We start from the raw sequence: 21,304 nt of genomic DNA, 5'->3' as shown, positions 1-21,304 counted from the left end.
CCAGAACATAAATATACACCCCAGACCCCAGAACATAAATATACACCCCAGACCCCAGGACATAAATATACACCCCAGACCCAGAACATAAATATACACCCCAGTCCCAGAATATAAATATACACCCCAGACCCAGAACATAAATATACACCCCAGACCCCAGAACATAAATATACACCCTAGACCCCAGAACATAAATATACACCCTAGACCCAGAACATAAATATACACCCCAGACCCCAGAACATAAATATACACCCCAGACCCAGAACATAAATATACACCCCAGACCCAGAACATAAATATACACCCCAGACCCCAGAACATAAATATACACCCTAGACCCAGAACATAAATATACACCCCAGACCCAGAACATAAATATACACCCCAGACCCAGAACATAAATATACACCCCAGACCCCAGAACATAAATATACACCCCAGACCCAGAACATAAATATACACCCCAGACCCCAGAACATAAATATACACCCCAGACCCAGAACATAAATATACACCCCAGACCCAGAACATAAATATACACCCCAGACCCAGAACATAAATATACACTCTAGACCCCAGGACATAAATATAAACCACAGACCCCAGGACATAAATATACACCCCAGACCCCAGGACATAAATATACACTCTAGACCCCAGGACATAAATATACACCCCAGACCCAGAACATAAATATGCACCACAGAACATAAATATACACTCCAGACCCCAGAACATAAATATACACCCCAGACCCAGAATATAAATATACACCCCAGACCCAGAACATAAATATACACCCCAGACCCAGAATATAAATATACACCCCAGATCAAGGACATAAATATACACCCTGGTCCCCAGAACATAAATATACACCCAGGACCATAAATATACACCCCAGACCCAGAATATAAATATACACCCCGGACCCCAGAACATAAATATACACCCCAGACCCCAGAACATAAATATACACCCCAGATCCAGGACATAAATATACACCCCAGACCCCAGAACATAAATATACACCCCAGACCCAGAACATAAATATACACCCCAGAACAGAAATATACACCCAGACCCAGAATATAAATATATACCCTAGACCCAGAACATAAATATACACCCTAGACCCAGAACATAAATATACACCCTAGACCCAGAACATAAATATACACCCCAGACCCAGAACATAAATATACACCCCAGACGCAGAACATAAATATACACCCCAGACCCCAGAACATAAATATACACTCCAGACTCAGAACATAAAAATACACCCCAGATCCAGAACATAAATATACACCCCAGACCCCAGAACATAAATATACACTCCAGACCCAGAACATAAATATACACCCCAGACTCAGAACATAAAAATACACCCCAGATCCAGAACATAAATATACACCCCACACCCCAGACCATAAATATACACCCCAGACCCCAGACCATAAATATACACCCCAGACCCAGAACATAAATATACACCCCAGAACAGAAATATACACCCCAGACCCAGAACATAAATATACACCCCAGATCCAGAAAATAAATATACACCCCAGACTCAGAACATAAATATACACCCAGACCCAGAACATAAATATACACCCTAGACCCAGAACATAAATATACACCCCAGACCCAGAACATAAATATACACCCCAGACGCAGAACATAAATATACACCCCAGACGCAGAACATAAATATACACCCCAGATCCCAGAACATAAATATACACCCCAGACCCAGAACATAAATATACACCCCAGACCCAGAACATAAATATACACCCGAGACGCAGAACATAAATATACACCCCAGACCCCAGACCATAAATATACACCCCAGACCCCAGACCATAAATATACACCCCAGACCCCAGAACAAAAATATACACCCCAGACTCAGAACATAAAAATACACCCCAGATCCAGAACATAAATATACACACCAGACCCAGAACATAAATATACACCCCAGACTCAGAACATAAAAATACACCCCATATCCAGAACATAAATATACACCCCAGACCCCAGACCATAAATATACACCCTAGACCCCAGACCATAAATATACACCCCAGACATCAGAACATAAATATACATCCCAGGACATAAATATACACCCCAGACCCAGAACATAAATATACACCCCAGAACATAAATATACACCCCAGACCCAGAACATAAATATACACCCCAGACCATAAACATACACAACCAGACCCAGAACATAAATATACACCCCAGACCCCAGAACATAAATATACACCCTAGACCCCAGAACATAAATATACACCCCAGACCCCAGAACATAAATATACATCCCAGGACATAAATATACACCCCAGACCCAGAACATAAATATTTACCCCAGAACATAAATATACACCCCAGACCCAGAACATAAATATTTACCCCAGACCCAGAACATAAATATACACCCCAGACCCCAGAACATAAATGTACACCCTAGACCCAGAACATAAATATACAGCCCAGACCCAGAACATAAATATACACCCCAGACCCAGAACAGAAATATACACCCCAGACCCCAGAATATAAATATACATCCCAGAACATAAATATACACCCCAAACCCCAGAACATAAATATACATCCCAGGACATAAATATACACCCCAGACCCAGAACATAAATATTTACCCCAGACCCAGAACATAAATATACACCCCAGACCCCAGAACATAAATGTACACCCTAGACCCAGAACATAAATATACACCCCAGACATCAGAACATAAATATACATCCCAGGACATAAATATACACCCCAGACCCAGAACATAAATATACACCCCAGAACATAAATATACACCCCAGACCCCAGAACATAAATATACACCCCAGACCCCAGAACATAAATATACATCCCAGGACATAAATATACACCCCAGACCCAGAACATAAATATTTACCCCAGAACATAAATATACACCCCAGACCCAGAACATAAATATTTACCCCAGACCCAGAACATAAATATACACCCCAGACCCCAGAACATAAATGTACACCCTAGACCCAGAACATAAATATACACCCCAGACCCAGAACAGAAATATACACCCCAGACCCCAGAACATAAATATACATCCCAGGACATAAATATACACCCCAGACCCAGAACATAAATATTTACACCAGAACATAAATATACACCACAGACCATAAATATACACCCCAGACCCAGAACATAAATATACACCCCAGACCCCAGTACATAAATATACACCCCAGACCCAGAACATAAATATACACCCCAGACCCCAGAACATAAATATACACCCCAGACCCCAGAACATAAATATACACCCCAGACCCAGAACATAAATATACACCCCAGACCCCAGAACATAAATATACACCCCAGACCCCAGAACATAAATATACACCCCAGACCCCAGAACATAAATATACACCCCAGGACATAAATATACACCCCAGACCCAAAACATAAATATACAACCCAGACCCAAGAACATAAATATTCATCCCAGACCCCATACCCAGACCATAAATATACACCCTAGTCCCTGAACAAAAATATACACCCTAGTCCCAGAACAAGAATATACACCCCAGACCCAGAACATAAATATACAACCCAGACCCAAGAACAAATATTCATCCCAGACCCCAGACCCAGACCATAAATATACACCCTAGTCCCAGAACAAAAATATACACCAGAGAACATAAATATTCACCCCAGACCCAGACCATAAATATACACCCTATACTCAGAACAAAAATATACACCACAGAACATAAAAATTCACCCCAGACCCAGAACATAAATATACACCCTAGAACCAGAACATAAATATTCACCCCAGACCTAGAACATAAATATACACCCCAGACCCCAGGACAAAAATACACACCCCAGACCCAGAACAGAAATATACACCCCAGACCCCAGAACATAAATATACATCCCAGGACATAAATATACACCCCAGACCCAGAACATAAATATTTACACCAGAACATAAATATACACCACAGACCATAAATATACACCCCAGACCCAGAACATAAATATACACCCCAGACCCCAGTACATAAATATACACCCCAGACCCAGAACATAAATATACACCCCAGACCCAGAACATAAATATACACCCCAGATCCTGAACATAAATATACACCCCAGACCCCAGAACATAAATATACACCCCAGACCCCAGAACATAAATATACACCCCAGACCCCATAACATAAATATACACCCCAGACCCAGAACATAAATATACACCCCAGACCCAGAACATAAATATACACCCCAGACCCCAGGACAAAATATACACCCTAGACCCAGAACATAAATATACACCCCAGACCCCAGGACATAAATATACACCCCAGACCCCAGGACATAAATATACACCCCAGACCCAGAACATAAATATACATCCCAGACCCCAGAACATAAATATACACCCCAGACCCAGAACATAAATATACACCCCAGACCCAGAATATAAATATACACCCCTGAACCCAGAATATAAATATACACCCTGAACCCAGAATATAAATATACACCCCAGACCCAGAATATAAATATACACCCCAGACCCAGAATATAAATATACACCCCAGACCCCAGAATATAAATATACACCCCAGACCCAGAACAAAAGCAGGTCCTCCAACCCTTCATTGTGCTATCTATCTCTGTTATCTTCTAGCAGGTCCTCCAACCCTTCATAGTGTGATCCATCTCTGTTGTCTTCTAGCAGGTCCTCCAACCCTTCATTGTGCTATCTATCTCTGTTGTCTTCTAGCAGGTCCTCCAACCCTTCATTGTGCTATCTATCTCTGTTGTCTTCTAGCAGGTCCTCCAACCCTTCATTGTGCTATCTATCTCTGTTGTCTTCTAGCAGGTCCTCCAACCCTTCATAGTGCTATCTATCTCTGTTGTCTTCTAGCAGGTCCTCCAACCCTTCATAGTGTGATCCATCTCTGTTATCTTCTAGCAGGTCCTCCAACCCTTCATTGTGCTATCTATCTCTGTTGTCTTCTAGCAGGTCCTCCAACCCTTCATTGTGCTATCTATCTCTGTTGTCTTCTAGCAGGTCCTCCAACCCTTTATAGTGTGATCCATCTCTGTTATCTTCTAGCAGGTCCTCCAACCCTTCATTGTGCTATCTATCTCTGTTGTCTTCTAGCAGGTCCTCCAACCCTTTATAGTGCTATCCATCTCTGTTGTCTTCTAGCAGGTCCTCCACAGTGTGAGCCACATCCATGACCTGCTCAGCACCCTGCAGGTCAGTGTCCTCACCTGTCCTTTCTCCTGATGACTTGGGACCAGCTGTATTGTACTTAACCAGAAGAAGCTGAATGACTCCTCCACTTCACTCTGACTTTGTTTTTGTGCAGTGTATCGGTCACTGTGTCCCCACAGACAGTGGTATATCTGTGTCCCCACAGACAGTGGTATATCTGTGTCCCCACAGACAGTGGTATATCTGTGTCCCCACAGACAGTGGTATATCTGTGTCCCCACAGACAGTGGTATATATGTGTCTCTGTGTCCCCGCAGACAGTGGTATATGTGTCTCTGTGTCCCCACAGACAGTGGTATATGTGTCTCTGTGTCCCCACAGATAGTGGTATATGTGTCTCTGTGTCCACACAGACAGTGGTATGTGTCTCTGTGTCCCCACAGACAATGGTATATGTGTCTCTGTGTCCCCACAGACAGTGGTATATCTGTCTCTTTGTCCCTGCAGGCAGTGGTAGTCCAGCAGGACAGCTTCATTGAGGATCAGCGCCAGGCTCTCACCAACCGCCCCGAACGCCTCACCTCCTTCTTCTCCTCCCGTCCCTCCTCCCGCCACAACTCCCTGATCGAGCAGGAGAAACAGCGCAGCCTGGAGAAACACAGGCAGGAGACGGCCGCGCTGCAGCGCCAGCAGGCCACACACGACCGGGAGAAGAGGAGGAGGGAGAGGGAGTGGGAGGTGCGGGAGCAGCAGCTGACAGACAGGGAGGTGCAGCTCCTGGTACAGGAAGAGGAGACGGGGAGGAGGAGCAGGGAGCTAGTTACGGAGAGGGCGGAGCTACAAAGGAAGAAGAAGGACTATCTGATAGATCTAGAGAGACTGAGAGACGCTCAGGGGAAACTAGATCGAGACAGAGAAAACATACACAGAGAAATGGAGAGGGTGGAACACATGAGAATGGCTAAGGTAAGATGCTATAATATCTATGATCATTTTTCTAAACTATCTATTTATATTAAAATAGATATACTATAATATCGTATCATATTCAGAATATTGTATCTAACTATACTATTCATACAATAATATCCATATAATATCTATACTCTAATATCTGTCATATTTATCAAATATTATCTGTACTACACTATCTATATTATATCTATACTCCAATATATGTCATATTTATAAAATATTATCTATATTAAATCTATAATATCTATACTCTAATATCTGTCATATTTATAAAATATTATCTATATTAAATCTATATTATCTATACTCTAATATCTGTCATATTTATAAAATATTATCTGTACTATACTATCTATATTATATCTATACTATAATATCTATCATATTTATAATATATTATCTATACGATTTATATTATATCTACACTATAATATCTATCATATTTATAATATATTATCTGTACTATACTATCTATATTATATCTATACTATAATATCTATCGTTATTATAATACATCTATATGCATATTATATCTAAACTATAATATCTATCATATTTATAATATATTATCTATACTATTTATATTATATCTATGCTATAATATCTATACTATAATATCTATCATACTTATGATATATTATCTATACTATTTATATAATATCTGTACTATTAATAATATATTATCTATATTAAATCTATATTATCTATACTATTTATATTATATCTATGCTATAATATCTGTACTATAATATCTATCATATTAATAATATAGTATCTATATTAAATCTATATTATCTATACTATTTATATTATATCTATGCTATAATATCTGTACTATAATATCTATCATATTAATAATATACTAACTATGTTATATATAAACTATACTATCTGTACTATAATATCTATCATATTAATAATATATGATCTATATTAAATCTATATTATCTATACTATTTATATTATATCTATGCTATAATATCTGTACTATAATATCTATCATATTAATAATATACTAACTATATTAAATCTATATTATCTATACTATTTATATTATATCTATGCTATAATATCTGTACTATAATATCTATCATATTAATAATATACTAACTATAGTATATCTAAACTATAATATCTGTACTATAATATCTATCATATTAATAATATATTATCTATATTAAATCTATATTATCTATACTATTTATATCATATCTATGCTATAATATCTGTACTATAATATCTATCATATTTATAATATATTATCTATATTAAATCTATATTATCTATACTATTTATATCATATCTATGCTATAATATCTGTACTATAATATCTATCATATTAATAATATAGTATCTATATTAAATCTATATTATCTATACTATTTATATTATATCTATGCTATAATATCTGTACTATAATATCTATCATATTAATAATATACTAACTATATTATATATAAACTATACTATCTGTACTATAATATCTATCATATTAATAATATATGATCTATATTAAATCTATATTATCTATACTATTTATATTATATCTATGCTATAATATCTGTACTATAATATCTATCATATTAATAATATAGTATCTATATTAAATCTATATTATCTATACTATTTATATTATATCTGTGCTATAATATCTGTACTATAATATCTATCATATTAATAATATACTAACTATATTATATCTAAACTATAATATCTGTACTATAATATCTATCATATTAATAATATAGTATCTATATTAAATCTATATTATCTATACTATTTATATTATATCTGTGCTATAATATCTGTACTATAATATCTATCATATTAATAATATACTAACTATATTATATCTAAACTATACTATCTGTACTATAATATCTATCATATTTATAATATATTATCTATATTAAATCTATATTATCTATACTATAATATCTATCATATTTATAATATATTATCTATATTAAATCTATACTATCATATTTATAATTTATTATCTGTACTACACTATCTATATTATATCTATACTATAATATCTAACGTTATTATAATACATCTATAATATACTATGCATATTATATCTATACTATAATATCTATCATATTTATAATATATTATCTATACTATTTATATTATATCTGTGCTATAATATCTGTACTATAATATCTATCATAATAATAATATACTAACTATATTATATCTAAACTATACTATCTGTACTATAATATCTATCCTATTTATAATATATTATCTATATTAAATCTATATTATCTATACTATAATATCTATCAAATTTATAATATATTATCTATATTAAATCTATAATATCTATCATATTTATAATATATTATCTGTACTGTACTATCTATATTATATCTATACTATAATATCTATCAAATTTATAATATACTATCTATATTAAATCTATAATATCTATCATATTTATAATATATTATCTGTACTGTACTATCTATATTATATCTATACTATAATGTCTATCGTTAATATAATATCTATAATATATTATGCATAGTATATCTATACTATAATATCTATCATATTTATAATATATTATCTATACTATTTATATTATATCTATGCTATAATATCTGTACTATAAAATCTATCATACTTATAAAATAATAGTATAGATAGTATAGATAATATATCTATCAACTTTACTCTACACTATCTACTATAATATTTATCATATTAATAATATATTATCTATACTATACTATCTATATTATATCTATGCTATATCTATACTATAATATCTATCATAGTATAGTACAGATAATGTATTATAACTATCTATATTATATATATTATATAATATCTACACTACAATATCATCTATCATATCTACACTATCAATATCTATCATATTTATAATGTATTATCTATACTATATATACTATTGTCAAGACGTATCGGTTAATGTGCGACTGCTGCTCATCGAATGATTAACGGTTTATAATTGCGTGATTAAATGAAACAGGGAATTATTAACTCATTAACCTGGGGCACCATGGGAAAAATGGTTTTTATTGAGTTTCTCTTTCCCAAATTAACTCAAAGTATATCAGAATATCGATTTTACCACAGTCGCTAATTAATCAATTTCCTCTACAGTCTCGTTCTGAACGTCGCATAATCCGTGAATCTGCACAAACCCGAGTCCCACCAATGAGTTCGTACCACACCAATTTAGTTGATTTTTTAAATGACTAACAAGCTAAAATGATAAGAAAAGATACATACACAAAAACACATTCGAGGCTATTGATTAAAACTTAGTACAATGGACCAACACACTATGACGCGTGTCGCCCAAAATGGGGATTTAAAAGAGAAAGAGAAAATACATGAGAGAAATATACATTTGCATTAGTCAGCTATGCTTATTTTAACACTAACCTTGCCCCGAACTGGCGCTCTTATGGGTCAGAGTATAAATACGTAATTACGTGTTGAAGGTCACCGATGGGAGTCTCCGGTGGGCCGTTTCGGCTTCTCGGATGTCTCACTTCTCTGGTGAAACTCTCTAGTTGTCCTGACGATGTCAGTGTCCTTTGTAATAGTGTTCTGTTTCCTCGCCCTTGTTCTGAAAGGGGTCTTCCGAGGACAGCCAGCCATGTAGCTCAGGGCTCACAGCGTAGGAATGAAAGCAGTGTAGATACAGGATTCGATGGAGAGTGGAGGCTGAGTGGTCGGTTCTGAATTCTTGGATGCAGCTACTCATCCGTAGCATGGATAGAAGAGGGTTCCTTTGTCTTCAACCTCGTGTTGCGTTTTGGGTTCGTTGACTACTCATCCGTAGCATGGATAGAAGAGGGTTCCTTTGTCTTCAACCTCGTGTTGCGTTTTGGGTTCGTTGACTACTCATCCGTAGCATGGATAGAAGAGGGTTCCTTTGTCTTCAACCTCGTGTTGCGTTTTGGGTTCGTTGACTACTCATCCGTAGCATGGATAGAAGAGGGTTCCTTTGTCTTCAACCTCGTGTTGCGTTTTGGGTTCGTTGACTACTCATCCGTAGCATGGATAGAAGAGGGTTCCTTTGTCTTCAACCTCGTGTTGCGTTTTGGGTTCGTTGACTACTCATCCGTAGCATGAATAGAAGAGGGTTCCTTTGTCTTCAACCTCGTGTTGCGTTTTGGGTTCGTTGACTACTCATCCGTAGCATGGATAGAAGAGGGTTCCTTTGTCTTCAACCTCGTGTTGCGTTTTGGGTTCGTTGACTACTCATCCGTAGCATGGATAGAAGAGGGTTCCTTTGTCTTCAACCTTGTGTTGCGTTTTGGGTTCGTTGACTACTCATCCGTAGCATTGATAGAAGAGGGTTCCTTTGTCTTCAACCTCGTGTTGCGTTTTGGGTTCGTTGACTACTCAGACATTGGCTGCAGCTCGGGTCACTTAGTCTAACATGTTCATTCTTACCTCACAGGTCTTATACCCTCGGGTCAGAAGTGGGCGTAACCGCCTTTTAGGGCAATTCTCTGGGCCAAGTTACGAGGCAAGGTCTGGATTTTACTCAGATCCAATTTAGACAATTAACTTCACATTTCATCTTTACAAAAACATTCTCTTTCATTTGGACATTTTCCACCCAACGTAAAATGTATAAACATACAAGAACAACTCTTCAAGTTACACTGTTTTGGTTATAAAGTCGTCCTTTAACTTTTAACAACAAAACAAAAATGACATGCATTTTCAAATTCCAACTTTTGTCATTGCCACCATTGTGGCTGACCAAACCCATTTTCACAAAGTCCATTTATTGCATGAAAATGTTCTCAGTAGTGAGAGGACAAAGGAATTGTGTCTGCTGCCTTAGATTTACAATGGGAGTGAGGTGTCATAAACCATCTTCACATCTCTTCTCCCCTGGTGGGGGTGAGAGATCTCTCTGTAGGATTGTGGACCCCGGTAACCTGAGCCGAGCAGGACAGTCATGACACTGTCTATATCTATACTATAATATTTATCATATTTATTATATATTATCTGTACACTATAATTTCTATCATATTTATAATATATCATTTACACTACATTTATACTATCTATGTTATATCTATACTACAATCTCCATGCTATAATATCTGTCATATTTATAGTATATTATCTATACTATATCTATACTATCATATCTATCACATTGACAATATATTATCTATACTACACTATCTATACTATCATATTGACAATATATTATCTATACTACAATATCTATACTATTTTATATATATCAACTTTACTCTACTATAATATTTGTACCATATTATCTATCATATACTATCTATATTATATATATGTGTGTATATATATATACACTATAATATAGTATCTATACTGTCTATATTATATCTGTACTATAATATCAATCATATTTATAATATACTATCTGTTCTATACTATAATATCCATGCTATAATATCTATCATATTTAAAATATTTTATATATACTATACTGACTGTATTATATCTATACTACAATATCTATATTATTTATATACTACAGCATAATATCTATCATATTTATAATTGTTACGGTTTTCTTGTGGTGAAGGAGAGTCGGACCAAAATGCAGCGTGGTAATTTTAAAACATGTTTAATGACGAAGAAAAAACGAACGAAAAACAATACAAAAACAACAAACGTAACGTGAAAACCTCTACAGCCTATCTCTCCCTGAGCCCCCCCCCCCCCCCCAATACATTTTTGGGGCTGACTCTCGGGCTTCCTTCCGCGCCGCCGTGCTTGTCTCTTCAACTCCATTCTCCTATAACCCTCTTCGCACTGCTCCAGCGAATCCCAGGCGGGCTCCGGCACTCTCCCTGGGTCGACCGTCCACCTGTCTATTTCCTCCCAAGTCGTATATTCCAAACTTTGTTTCTCCTGCTGCCGCTGCCTGTCACCACGCCGCTTGGTCCTGTTGTGGTGGGTGATTCTGTTACGGTTTTCTTCGGGTGAAGGAGAGTCGGACCAAAATGCAGCGTGGTATTCTTGAAACATGTTTACCTAAACAGCCTATCTGGTGACAACAAACACAGAGACAGGAACAATCACCCACGAAACACTCAAAGAATATGGCTGCCTAAATATGGTTCCCAATCAGAGACAACGATAATCACCTGCCTCTGATTGAGAACCAATTCAGACAGCCATAGACTTTGCTAGAGAACCCCACTAAACCACAATCCCAATACCTACGAAAACCCTAAGACAAAACACACCACATAAATAAACCCATGTCACACCCTGGCCTGACCAAAATAATAAAGAAAACACAAAATATAAAGACCAGGGCGTGACAATAATATACTATCTATACTATCCTATCTATATTATTTCTGTACTATAATATGTATCATATTTATTATATATTATCTATACTATACTGTATATCATATTTATAATATATTATCTGTTCTATACTGTCTATCTATACTACAATATCTATATTATTTCTATACTATAATATCTTTACTATTATATCTATACTATAATATCTATCATATTTATAATATATTATCTCTACTATACTATGTATATTATGTCTATACTATAAAAATCATATTTATAATATACTACAACACCTGTACTCAAATATGTATCATATTTATAATTTATTATCTATACTATAATATCTATATTATCTATACTATTATACCTCGTGTCTGAGCCGTTGAGTTGCGACTCCATTTTGTCCCTATACCGACATTTTGCTTGTTTAATTATTATATATATTCTTTATTTAACCTTTATTTAACTAAGCAAGTCAGTGAAGAACAAATACTTATTTTCAATGACGGCCTAGGAACAGTTAACTGCCTTGTTCAGGGGCAGAATGACATATTTTTACCTTTTCATCTCGGGGATGTGATCTAGCAACCTTTCGGTTACTGGCCCAATGCTCGAACCACTAGGCTACCTGCCTCCCCAAAATTTTGAAGAGTGAATTCGTGGTCGGATTTGCCGAAGGGAGGGTGGGGGAGGGCCTTGTTTGCCTTGTGGAAGTGTAGCAGTGGTCCAGTGTATTGCCCTCGTGCTACCTTCAATATGCTGATATAATTTAGGTAGCCTTGTTCACAAATTTGCTTTGTTAAAATCTCCTGCTACAATAAATGCAGCTTCAGGATATATGGTTTTCAGTTTAGTTTCCAGCTAATTTCCTTGAGGGCCGTCGAGGTATCTGCTTGGGGGTGATATCACGGCTGGGACTATGATCGAAGAGAATTCTCTTGTGAGATAATGTGGTCGGCATTTGATTGTTTGGAATTCTAGGTCGGTTGAACAAAATTAATAGAGTTCCTGTATGTTGTTATGATTACACCATGAGTCGTTAATCATGAAGCATACATCCCCGCCATTCCTCTTCCCAGGGAGATGTCTGTTTCTATCGGCATGATGCATGAAGAAACCCGGTGGCTGTATCGACTCAGACAACATCATTATAATGTTTAATATAATGTAATATCACATTCATAACCGCACCTCCTGTCATCTCCAACAGAGGTGGATACAGAGAACTCCCTCCTCTACCTCAGACGACTCCCCCCATTTCCCCCCCTCTACCTCGCTGGACAAAGATCCAATGGACCCGGCTGAGCTCTCCTCCTCTCCCAGGAAAGAATCCCTGACCTCGTCAAAAGGGAAGAGCCTAAACCCGTTCTCTGAGGCCCCAGCCCTAAAGGCCCCTAGTGGAGACAGTCAGAACCAGATACCTAACAGACTGCTGCAAGGACAGTCATCAGGTATAACTACACTACAGTGTTGAGACAGGGAGGACAGTCAGCAGGTATAACTACAGTGTTGAGACAGGGAGGACAGTCACCAGGTATAACTACAGTGTTGAGACAGGGAGGACAGTCAGCAGGTATAACTACACTACAGTGTTGAGACAGGGAGGACAGTCAGCAGGTATAACTACACTACAGTGTTGAGACAGGGAGGACAGTCAGCAGGTATAACTACAGTGTTGAGACAGGGAGGACAGTCAGCAGGTATAACTACACTACAGTGTTGAGACAGGGAGGACAGTTAGCAGGTATAACTACACTACAGTGTTGAGACAGGGAGGACAGTCAGCAGGTATAACTACAGTGTTGAGACAGGGAGGACAGTCAGCAGGTATAACTACAGTGTTGAGACAGGGAGGACAGTCAGCAGGTATAACTACAGTGTTGAGACAGGGAGGACAGTCAGCAGGTATAACTACAGTGTTGAGACAGGGAGGACAGTCAGCAGGTATAACTACAGTGTTGAGACAGGGAGGACAGTCAGCAGGTATAACTACAGTGTTGAGACAGGGAGGACAGTCAGCAGGTATAACTACAGTGTTGAGACAGGGAGGACAGTCAGCAGGTATAACTACAGTGTTGAGACAGGGAGGACAGTCAGCAGGTATAACTACAGTGTTGAGACAGGGAGGCCAGTCAGCAGGTATAACTACAGTGTTGAGACAGGGAGGACAGTCAGCAGGTATAACTACACTACAGTGTTGAGACAGGGAGGACAGTCAGCAGGTATAACTACACTACAGTGTTGAGACAGGGAGGCCAGTCAGCAGGTATAACTACAGTGTTGAGACAGGGAGGACAGTCAGCAGGTATAACTACACTACAGTGTTGAGACAGGGAGGACAGTCACCAGGTATAACTACAGTGTTGAGACAGGGAGGACAGTCAGCAGGTATAACTACAGTGTTGAGACAGGGAGGACAGTCAGCAGGTATAACCACACTACAGTGTTGAGACAGGGAGGACAGTCACCAGGTATAACTACAGTGTTGAGACAGGGAGGACAGTCAGCAGGTATAACCACACTACAGTGTTGAGACAGGGAGGACAGTCAGCAGGTATAACTACAGTGTTGAGACAGGGAGGACAGTCAGCAGGTATAACTACAGTGTTGAGACAGGGAGGACAGTCAGCAGGTATAACTACACTACAGTGTTGAGACAGGGAGGACAGTCAGCAGGTATAACTACAGTGTTGAGACAGGGAGGACAGTCAGCAGGTATAACTACACTACAGTGTTGAGACAGGGAGGACAGTCAGCAGGTATAACTACAGTGTTGAGACAGGGAGGACAGTCAGCAGGTATAACCACACTACAGTGTTGAGACAGGGAGGACAGTCAGCAGGTATAACTACAGTGTTGAGACAGGGAGGACAGTCACCAGGTATAACTACACTACAGTGTTGAGACAGGGAGGACAGTCAGCAGGTATAACTACAGTGTTGAGACAGGGAGGACAGTCAGCAGGTATAACTACACTGTTGAGACAGGGAGGACAGTCAGCAGGTATAACTACACTACAGTGTTGAGACAGGGAGGACAGTCAGCAGGTATAACTACAGTGTTGAGACAGGGAGGACAGTCAGCAGGTATAACTACAGTGTTGAGACAGGGAGGACAGTCAGCAGGTATAACTACAGTGTTGAGACAGGGAGGACAGTCAGCAGGTATAACTACAGTGTTGAGACAGGGAGGACAGTCAGCAGGTATAACTACAGTGTTGAGACAGGGAGGACAGTCACCAGGTATAACTACAGTGTTGAGACAGGGAGGACAGTCACCAGGTATAACCACACTACACTGTTGAGACAAGGAGGACAGTCAGCAGGTATAACTACAGTGTTGAGACAGGGAGGACAGTCAGCAGGTATAACTACACTACAGTGTTGAGACAGGGAGGACAGTCAGCAGGTATAACTACAGTGTTGAGACAGGGAGGACAGTCAGCAGGTATAACTACAGTGTTGAGACAGGGAGGACAGTCAGCAGGTATAACTACACTGTTGAGACAGGGAGGACAGTCAGCAGGTATAACTACACTACAGTGTTGGGACAGGGAGGACAGTCAGCAGGTATAACTACAGTGTTGAGACAGGGAGGACAGTCAGCAGGTATAACTACAGTGTTGAGACAGGGAGGACAGTCAGCAGGTATAACTACACTACAGTGTTGGGACAGGGAGGACAGTCAGCAGGTATAACTACACTGTTGAGACAGGGAGGACAGTCAGCAGGTATAACTACAGTGTTGAGACAGGGAGGACAGTCAGCAGGTATAACTACACTACAGTGTTGGGACAGGGAGGACAGTCAGCAGGTATAACTACACTGTTGAGACAGGGAGGACAGTCAGCAGGTATAACTACAGTGTTGAGACAGGGAGGACAGTCAGCAGGTATAACTACAGTGTTGAGACAGGGAGGACAGTCAGCAGGTATAACTACAGTGTTGAGACAGGGAGGACAGTCAGCAGGTATAACTACACTGTTGAGACAGGGAGGACAGTCAGCAGGTATAACTACACTACAGTGTTGGGACAGGGAGGACAGTCAGCAGGTAACTACACTGTTGAGACAGGGAGGACAGTCAGCAGGTATAACTACACTACAGTGTTGAGACAGGGAGGACAGTCAGCAGGTATAACTACACTACAGTGTTGGGACAGGGAGGACAGTCAGCAGGTATAACTACACTGTTGAGACAGGGAGGACAGTCAGCAGGTATAACTACACTACAGTGTTGAGACAGGGAGGACAGTCAGCAGGTATAACTACACTACAGTGTTGAGACAGGGAGGACAGTCAGCAGGTATAACTACACTACAGTGTTGAGACAGGGAGGACAGTCAGCAGGTATAACTACACTGTTGAGACAGGGAGGACAGTCAGCAGGTATAACTACAGTGTTGAGACAGGGAGGACAGTCAGCAGGTATAACTACAGTGTTGAGACAGGGAGGACAGTCAGCAGGTATAACTACAGTGTTGAGACAGGGAGGACAGTCAGCAGGTATAACTACACTGTTGAGACAGGGAGGACAGTCAGCAGGTATAACTACACTACAGTGTTGGGACAGGGAGGACAGTCAGCAGGTAACTACACTACAGTGTTGAGACAGGGAGGACAGTCAGCAGGTATAACTACAGTGTTGAGACAGGGAGGACAGTCACCAGGTATAACTACAGTGTTGAGACAGGGAGGACAGTCAGCAGGTATAACTACACTACAGTGTTGGGACAGGGAGGACAGTCAGCAGGTATAACTACACTACAGTGTTGAGACAGGGAGGACAGTCAGCAGGTATAACTACAGTGTTGAGACAGGGAGGACAGTCAGCAGGTATAACTACAGTGTTGAGACAGGGAGGACAGTCAGCAGGTATAACTACAGTGTTGAGACAGGGAGGACAGTCAGCAGGTATAACTACACTACAGTGTTGAGACAGGGAGGACAGTCAGCAGGTATAACTACAGTGTTGAGACAGGGAGGACAGTCAGCAGGTATAACTACACTGTTGAGACAGGGAGGACAGTCAGCAGGTATAACTACACTACAGTGTTGGGACAGGGAGGACAGTCAGCAGGTATAACTACAGTGTTGAGACAGGGAGGACAGTCAGCAGGTATAACTACAGTGTTGAGACAGGGAGGACAGTCAGCAGGTATAACTACACTACAGTGTTGGGACAGGGAGGACAGTCAGCAGGTATAACTACACTGTTGAGACAGGGAGGACAGTCAGCAGGTATAACTACAGTGTTTAGACAGGGAGGACAGTCAGCAGGTATAACTACACTACAGTGTTGGGACAGGGAGGACAGTCAGCAGGTATAACTACACTGTTGAGACAGGGAGGACAGTCAGCAGGTATAACTACAGTGTTGAGACAGGGAGGACAGTCAGCAGGTATAACTACAGTGTTGAGACAGGGAGGACAGTCAGCAGGTATAACTACAGTGTTGAGACAGGGAGGACAGTCAGCAGGTATAACTACACTGTTGAGACAGGGAGGACAGTCAGCAGGTATAACTACACTACAGTGTTGGGACAGGGAGGACAGTCAGCAGGTAACTACACTGTTGAGACAGGGAGGACAGTCAGCAGGTATAACTACACTACAGTGTTGAGACAGGGAGGACAGTCAGCAGGTATAACTACACTACAGTGTTGGGACAGGGAGGACAGTCAGCAGGTATAACTACACTGTTGAGACAGGGAGGACAGTCAGCAGGTATAACTACACTACAGTGTTGAGACAGGGAGGACAGTCAGCAGGTATAACTACACTACAGTGTTGAGACAGGGAGGACAGTCAGCAGGTATAACTACACTACAGTGTTGAGACAGGGAGGACAGTCAGCAGGTATAACTACAGTGTTGAGACAGGGAGGACAGTCAGCAGGTATAACTACACTGTTGAGACAGGGAGGACAGTCAGCAGGTATAACTACACTACAGTGTTGGGACAGGGAGGACAGTCAGCAGGTAACTACACTACAGTGTTGAGACAGGGAGGACAGTCAGCAGGTATAACTACAGTGTTGAGACAGGGAGGACAGTCAGCAGGTATAACTACAGTGTTGAGACAGGGAGGACAGTCAGCAGGTATAACTACAGTGTTGAGACAGGGAGGACAGTCAGCAGGTATAACTACAGTGTTGAGACAGGGAGGACAGTCACCAGGTATAACCACACTACACTGTTGAGACAAGGAGGACAGTCAGCAGGTATAACTACAGTGTTGAGACAGGGAGGACAGTCAGCAGGTATAACTACACTACAGTGTTGAGACAGGGAGGACAGTCAGCAGGTATAACTACAGTGTTGAGACAGGGAGGACAGTCAGCAGGTATAACTACAGTGTTGAGACAGGGAGGACAGTCAGCAGGTATAACTACACTACAGTGTTGAGACAGGGAGGACAGTCAGCAGGTATAACTACAGTGTTGAGACAGGGAGGAAAGTCACCAGGTATAACTATAGTGTTGAGACAGGGAGGACAGTCAGCAGGCATAACTACACTACACTGTTGAGACAGGGAGGACAGTCAGCAGGTATAACTACACTACAGTGTTGAGACAGGGAGGACAGTCAGCAGGTATAACTACACTGTTGAGACAGGGAGGACAGTCAGCAGGTATAACTACAGTGTTGAGACAGGGAGGACAGTCAGCAGGTATAACTACAGTGTTGAGACAGGGAGGACAGTCAGCAGGTATAACTACACTACAGTGTTGAGACAGGGAGGACAGTCAGCAGGTATAACTACAGTGTTGAGACAGGGAGGACAGTCAGCAGGTATAACTACAGTGTTGAGACAGGGAGGACAGTCAGCAGGTATAACTACAGTGTTGAGACAGGGAGGACAGTCAGCAGGTATAACTACACTACAGTGTTGAGACAGGGAGGACAGTCAGCAGGTATAACTACAGTGTTGAGACAGGGAGGACAGTCAGCAGGTATAACTACACTACAGTGTTGAGACAGGGAGGACAGTCAGCAGGTATAACTACAGTGTTGAGACAGGGAGGACAGTCAGCAGGTATAACTACAGTGTTGAGACAGGGAGGACAGTCAGCAGGTATAACTACAGTGTTGAGACAGGGAGGACAGTCAGCAGGTATAACTACAGTGTTGAGACAGGGAGGACAGTCAGCAGGTATAACTACAGTGTTGAGACAGGGAGGACAGTCAGCAGGTATAACCACACTACAGTGTTGAGACAGGGAGGACAGTCAGCAGGTATAACTACAGTGTTGAGACAGGGAGGACAGTCAGCAGGTATAACTACAGTGTTGAGACAGGGAGGACAGTCAGCAGGTATAACTACAGTGTTGGGACAGGGAGGCCAGTCAGCAGGTATAACTACAGTGTTGAGACAGGGAGGACAGTCAGCAGGTATAACTACAGTGTTGAGACAGGGAGGACAGTCAGCAGGTATAACTACAGTGTTGAGACAGGGAGGACAGTCAGCAGGTATAACTACAGTGTTGAGACAGGGAGGACAGTCAGCAGGTATAACTACAGTGTTGGGACAGGGAGGACAGTCAGCAGGTATAACTACACTACAGTGTTGAGACAGGGAGGACAGTCAGCAGGTATAACTACACTACAGTGTTGAGACAGGGAGGACAGTCAGCAGGTATAACTACAGTGTTGAGACAGGGAGGACAGTCAGCAGGTATAACTACAGTGTTGAGACAGGGAGGACAGTCAGCAGGTATAACTACACTACAGTGTTGAGACAGGGAGGACAGTCAGCAGGTATAACTACAGTGTTGAGACAGGGAGGACAGTCAGCAGGTATAACTACAGTGTTGAGACAGGGAGGACAGTCAGCAGGTATAACTACAGTGTTGAGACAGGGAGGACAGTCAGCAGGTATAACTACACTACAGTGTTGAGACAGGGAGGACAGTCAGCAGGTATAACTACAGTGTTGAGACAGGGAGGACAGTCAGCAGGTATAACTACACTACAGTGTTGAGACAGGGAGGACAGTCAGCAGGTATAACTACAGTGTTGAGACAGGGAGGACAGTCAGCAGGTATAACTACAGTGTTGAGACAGGGAGGACAGTCAGCAGGTATAACTACAGTGTTGAGACAGGGAGGACAGTCAGCAGGTATAACTACAGTGTTGAGACAGGGAGGACAGTCAGCAGGTATAACTACAGTGTTGAGACAGGGAGGACAGTCAGCAGGTATAACCACACTACAGTGTTGAGACAGGGAGGACAGTCAGCAGGTATAACTACAGTGTTGAGACAGGGAGGACAGTCAGCAGGTATAACTACAGTGTTGAGACAGGGAGGACAGTCAGCAGGTATAACTACAGTGTTGGGACAGGGAGGCCAGTCAGCAGGTATAACTACAGTGTTGAGACAGGGAGGACAGTCAGCAGGTATAACTACAGTGTTGAGACAGGGAGGACAGTCAGCAGGTATAACTACAGTGTTGAGACAGGGAGGACAGTCAGCAGGTATAACTACAGTGTTGAGACAGGGAGGACAGTCAGCAGGTATAACTACAGTGTTGGGACAGGGAGGACAGTCAGCAGGTATAACTACACTACAGTGTTGAGACAGGGAGGACAGTCAGCAGGTATAACTACACTACAGTGTTGAGACAGGGAGGACAGTCAGCAGGTATAACTACAGTGTTGAGACAGGGAGGACAGTCAGCAGGTATAACTACAGTGGAGGACAGTCAGCAGGTATAACTACAGTGTTGAGACAGG

At 40.5% G+C, this 21,304-nt stretch overlaps 1 protein-coding gene across 6 annotated transcripts in view; it reads left to right on the top strand.

Moving 5' to 3' along the window:
- The window catches only part of akap13a (A-kinase anchoring protein 13a), a 77,076-nt gene that overhangs the window by 40,438 nt on the left and 15,334 nt on the right, over positions 1-21,304 (top strand). For 2 of the 6 annotated variants that reach the window (XM_090222045.1, XM_090222043.1), the window contains exons 20-22: positions 5,276-5,323; positions 5,789-6,247; positions 13,782-14,022. In XM_090222045.1, coding sequence (XP_090078171.1) covers positions 5,276-5,323; positions 5,789-6,247; positions 13,782-14,022 — 748 coding nt within the window. Of the gene's footprint in view, positions 1-5,272; positions 5,324-5,788; positions 6,248-13,781; positions 14,023-21,304 lie in introns of all 6 variants that reach the window. The other 4 variants (XM_090222044.1, XM_090222042.1, XM_090222047.1 and 1 more) reach the window with 3 other exon arrangements.

Source organism: Oncorhynchus mykiss, chromosome 26, assembly GCF_057628025.1.
Source record: "Oncorhynchus mykiss isolate SJ-2025 chromosome 26, ASM5762802v1, whole genome shotgun sequence".
Lineage (NCBI taxonomy): Eukaryota > Metazoa > Chordata > Actinopteri > Salmoniformes > Salmonidae > Oncorhynchus > Oncorhynchus mykiss.
The sequence above is the reverse complement of the archived record's forward strand: the minus strand, read 5'-3'. Positions and strand labels throughout refer to the sequence as shown.